Below are 5,535 nucleotides of genomic sequence, written 5' to 3'. Positions count from 1 at the left end.
ACACGACTTGCTGCAGACAGACACCTGTGTCTCCACGCGACACCCCAGGGTACAAGCGGAAGAAAAAAAGAAAAAGAAAAAAAGAAATATTGTGCAAAATAGCTAACAACTTGCATTACTTTTTGACTCCCTCTCGTATTTTCAGAAAAAACACCTAACGATTTGATGCCTGTAATATGAAGTTATAGTTGAATATAATATGCTGGGCAGGCAGAAAGATAGGATGGATGAGGAAAACAAGAATAAAAAAGCAATAATGTGGTATCCAGTAAGGAGACTGCCTGACGTGCACGAGCTAAGATTTTATTCTTGGTTTTCTCCATATCATTTTGAATCTGTTAACGTTGATCATCACTTTTGTTAAAATTCTATTTTTTGCTTTCTCAATATTTGTTTGATCTTAAAATGCTGATCTTTTAATACTTTTAAAGTATATTCTTTGCTATCTCCATGTTTAATCTTTATAATTTTGATTTAATACTAGATCTATTCTTCCTTTAAAATTATAAATAATATTTAATCCATTGTTTATCTTAATAATATTGTTGAACTATTTTTTTTAAACTTATGTTTATTGCTCTTTCCATATTTTAACCTCCATGATGTTTATATTTTCATTTTTAATTTTTTAACATTCGTTCATATTTTGATCCTTTTTAAGCTGATATTTAAAGATTGTTTTCCTCATGGTTTGATCCTTATTTATATTTATCTTTTATTTCCTAAAGAAAAATAATTCTTAATTACTTTCTCCACATTTCGATCCTAAAAAGTATTCTTTCTTTCTTTAATGTTATACTCATTTCTTGTTCCATAATACTTTGATATATTTCTATTCTATTTAATACTTGATTACTTTCTCCATACATCGACCTTGAAAAATAAATGTTGACCTATACCTTCTATAACATTGTACGTTTTTTCTCTTTGTCTCGGGCACGTGACAGCTTCATGGACGAGTCCCTGCGCTGGCTATTGGCCAATGGAAAGTCTCATCGCGCCGTGAAGGTCATCCAGAGGGCAGCCAGGACAAACGGCAAGCGTTACGAAGATGTCATGTCGGTGGGTGGTACTAATAGTAATGATAATGATAATAATAATAAAAATGATAATAATAATAATAGTAACAATAATAATAATAATAATAATAATAATAATAATAATAATAATAATAATAATAATAATGATAATGACAATAATAATAATAATAAGAAGAAGAAGAAGAAGAATACTACTACTACTACTACTACTACTACTACTACTACTACTACTACTACTACTACTACTACTACTACTACTACTTATACTTATAATTATATAATATTAATAATAATAATTATTATTATTATAATTATAATTATAATAATAATACTGGTTATAATGATGATAATAATAATTTTAAAAAATAAAATAATAATGATGATGATGATATTACTACTACTACTACTACTACTACTACTACTACTACTACTACTACTACTACTACTACTACTACTACTACCACTACTACTACTACTACTACTACTACTACTTATAGTAATAATAATGATGATAATAATAATAATAACACTAATAATAATGATAATGAAAATAATAATAGTAATAATAATTATAGTAGTAGTACTACTACTACTACTACTGCTACTACTACTAGTAGTTGTAATAATAATAATAATAATAATAATGATAACATTAACAATAATAATAATAATAGTAATAGCAATAGTAATAATAATAATAATGATAACATTAACAATAATAATAAAAATAATAATGATAATGATAATAATTATAATAATAGTAATAATAACAATGGTAAAAATGATAATGCAAATAATAATAATGATAATAATGATAATAATAATAATAATAATAATAATAATAATAATAATAATAATAATAATAATAATAATGATAATGAAAATAATAATAATAATAATAATAATAATAATAATAATAATAATAATAATAATAATAATAATAATAATAATGGTGCTACTACTACTACTACTACTACTACTACTACTACTACTACTACTACTACTACTACTACTACTACTACTACTACTAGTGCTCTTGATTCAGCATTCTGCTGCTACTGCTACTGTTACTGCTGCTGCTGCTACCACGACTGCGACTACAACGGCAGCTGCAGCTACTACTACTTAACTCCGAGAAAGATTTTACTTTATGCCCCAATCGGAAATTCATGTTGTTAGCGGTACGAAAATGTAAGTCTCTAAATATGTGGCAAAAGAGGGTGGTGGATGCTGTCCATAAAATGATTGGCAAGTATGTATGACTCTTTTCAGACGGTCAATTTTGCTTAAACAATGGTCTCAAGGTTGTCTTCATGCTGCTTCTTTCATGGCTAATTTATCCTCTGTTTGAAATGCCGATTCTGTCGTAGTGCTTGCCTGTCAGTGACGTAGATCGAGGCTCCGATTGGCAAGAACTACCAAAGTATCATTGGTGATTGGTTGTTGGTTGTTTTCCCCTTTATTTCTTCTTAATTTTGTTTTTTCTTTTAACCGCTTTCAGGCTTACTAATAGTGTTGAGAGGGGCGTTAAACCCTATACCATTTCACCATTGTTTTGTTCAGGCTTACGCTGGGGTACAAGAGAGCAAGGAGATGGCGCCAGCAGTGGACGAACACGTCCTGGAGAAGTCCACCAAGAAGATGACCCTCCTTGACCTACTCCGGGTCCGGAGACTACTGGTCAACGCTTTGGCCATTTGGTTTGCCTGGTCAGGACATTTACCATTTCTAATATCGCTTTTTTTTCTTTCTTTTTTTTTTTTTTGGTACAAAGGCACCTGCAGAACAGAACTAAACACAGATAGAAGAAACAGTTAAAGAACGTATTGCCAGGGTTATGGCGTGACTATTATGTCACATAGAAATGTTTATAGGTATACATAATGCATAATACTATGTTTAACGTAAACACATGTCCATTGATCTTTAAGGTGTCATATTTTTGTTTATGTAATGCGCATTGAGCATTTTATAGAAAATGGAAATGAGCAGCATAAATAATATTTATTATTATTGTTATTATTATTTTTAATTTTTATTATTATTATTATTATTATTATTGTTATTATTATTATTATTATTATTATTATTATTATTATTATTATTATTATTATTATTATTATTATTATTATTATTATTATTATTATTATTATTATTATTATTATTATTATTATTATTATTGTTATTATTATTATTATTATTATTATTATTATTAGTATTACTATTATTATTATTATTATTATTATTATTATTTTTATTAGAGTAAAAATACGACTTTCTAGAGGGCATGAAAGAGGTCCTTCAAAAGAATAGAGTAAAAGTTTTACACCGGAACCACCGATAGAAAATTTGCACCTTTTCTCAACTTCTAACGGTAAAGGATGAATGAAGAAATAGGAAAAGGAAAAGTACTATCAATTATGATTTGTCCTGTGTGTTTGATTTTGTCCAATTTCAGTGGAAGCATAGGAGAAAAACTAAGCACGGTCAAAGAAAGTATTACTTGCGTTGAAAAGAACGCCCTTTTAAATGACTTTGTAATCATTTTTTATACAAATCCTGGCAGTTACAAAGGACATATATACAGATATATATATATTATAATTATATAGGAGGGTGAGTAAAAAACATATATAAACCCCCCCGGAAAGTTCAATCTAACTGTACCATGACTTAGCTCAGGTTATACTTGCTCACGATGGACCCTGGTTTGTTCTTAACCCTTCCAGCCCCGGCCTCTTTTAGCTGTCCCTATTCCCAGTCCCAGCCAACACAGCAGTATCTCTGAAAAAACAGGCATGCATTCTAAAAAGTGATGTAGTATCTTTGTAATGAAGTTAAGATAATAACATATAACAATGTTTAAAGGTAAATGAACAAACGTTATGAAAATTAAAGTTTAATTAGGTTCGCTAATTATTTTTTTTTTTAACCACAAATTTGGTACCCACCGAAACTGAGAATATATCATTCTGGTCTTAGGGTGGTGGGAGGTGGTACATTTGCTGCTGAAAATATAGGAGCATGAAGCTGGAAGGATTAACTTGGTTTTCTTGAATACAAATTGATTAAGTTTGTGAATTCTTTCGTTGGTTTTTCACTTAATGGTTCCCTTAAGGGTATTGTGGAGGTACTGTTGTAAGCTAGTGTTAGTAATCTCACGTTTCTCTAGAGATGGACAAAGCTCATTGTCACTTTCTGGAATATGTGGTTCAGCAGTTAGGCACTTCACTGTCGCACACCGGAGGACCTCAGCTTGAGTCCTGAGTGGGGTGGATTTTTATCGTGCATCGCGATCTTTCTGCTGAGGTGTTGTATCCCTCTCAGCCAGCTATGCCCTGACATGCAGGGTGAAAAGCCCGCCTCCTAAATTGTGTCAATTCGAGCGGCAAAAAACACCCGCATCATAATTTTATTTCATCTTGTTATATTTTATTTGATGATCTATTTTAGTTAATTGTTCATTCATTTACCATTTTTACGGGGAGATGGGAGTTGCATTTTAATTTTTTTTTAGAAAAATATATTTTTGTTTTTCTCCTGACCTTCCAAATGTTGCATTCTGTCCATGATGTCGGCCCACACAACATGACTCAGGTTCACCACAGCGCTGGGTTTTTTTGCCATCTACCTGACCTCCACGTCACTCTCGGGCAACCGGTTTCTCAACTTTTTCCTGACAGCCTGCATGGAGATACCCTCCAACATCTTCTTCTACTTTAGTCTCAACAGGTAAGCAACAGCCTAAAGGACTGCTGGTGTTTTCTAGAACTCCAGTACTGGGGTCTACAATTGGTCGCTTTTTAGGCACAAGTGGTCCTTCCTGTTTTGAGAAAATCGAAAATTACGTTTTTGCGCCTTGTTCAATTTATTTAAAAAACTAGGATATTTTTTTCTATAACCAAATAAATAAACACATCAGTGAAACTAGACATCTCCTAAAGGTAGGGCAATGCCCATTTTTTGGTGCAAGTCAGTTTTTCTGGAAAACCCAGAAAACTGCACTGGGTTAGCCCGCTTGTCCTTAATTAAATGCGACCAATTATTATCGATGTCTCTTAGGCTAGACCCACACCACCACCGGTACCCTACGGTCAGACAACATCAGTTTATTTATAGAACAAGGCGTGGAGCTGGAGGAGAAAGTTGTTGTTCTTGTTGTGGATAGGTTGGGGGGGGGGAGGGGGGGGGGGGTCTCTCGTGGTCTAAGTGTTACGTTGTTCGACTCTCATTCAATAGTTCCCGGGCTCGAAACTTGACAGAGACGGAACATTTTTTTCTTTAAAATGTCCTCCTTTTACCTCCTTCCCTGCTCTCTTGCTCTGTCGTCTGCTTTCGTTGTGGCCAGCTCCTTAAAACACTCTCAATACAAAGAACCAACCTACCGTGGTAGGATAGGGGAAATAATTTATAGTGGAAAGGTCTTCGACAATTATCGCCCTTTCGCTAGACGGACGGTGTGGATGAGGCAAGACGCCAGTGTGGATCTACCCTT

General features: G+C 32.7%; 1 protein-coding gene across 1 annotated transcript in view; it reads left to right on the top strand.

The window, feature by feature from the left end:
• Positions 1–5,535, top strand: part of LOC101849007 (solute carrier family 22 member 16-like) — a 34,583-nt gene that overhangs the window by 15,005 nt on the left and 14,043 nt on the right. The window contains exons 6-8 of the mRNA XM_005109339.1: positions 948–1,062; positions 2,604–2,749; positions 4,638–4,772. Of these exons, the coding sequence (XP_005109396.1) occupies positions 948–1,062; positions 2,604–2,749; positions 4,638–4,772 (396 nt within the window). The remainder of the gene's footprint in view (positions 1–947; positions 1,063–2,603; positions 2,750–4,637; positions 4,773–5,535) is intronic.

This window comes from Aplysia californica, unplaced genomic scaffold (genome assembly GCF_000002075.1).
Source record: "Aplysia californica isolate F4 #8 unplaced genomic scaffold, AplCal3.0 scaffold00768, whole genome shotgun sequence".
NCBI classification, from domain to species: domain Eukaryota; kingdom Metazoa; phylum Mollusca; class Gastropoda; order Aplysiida; family Aplysiidae; genus Aplysia; species Aplysia californica.
This window is presented reverse-complemented; position numbering and strand designations above follow the sequence as displayed.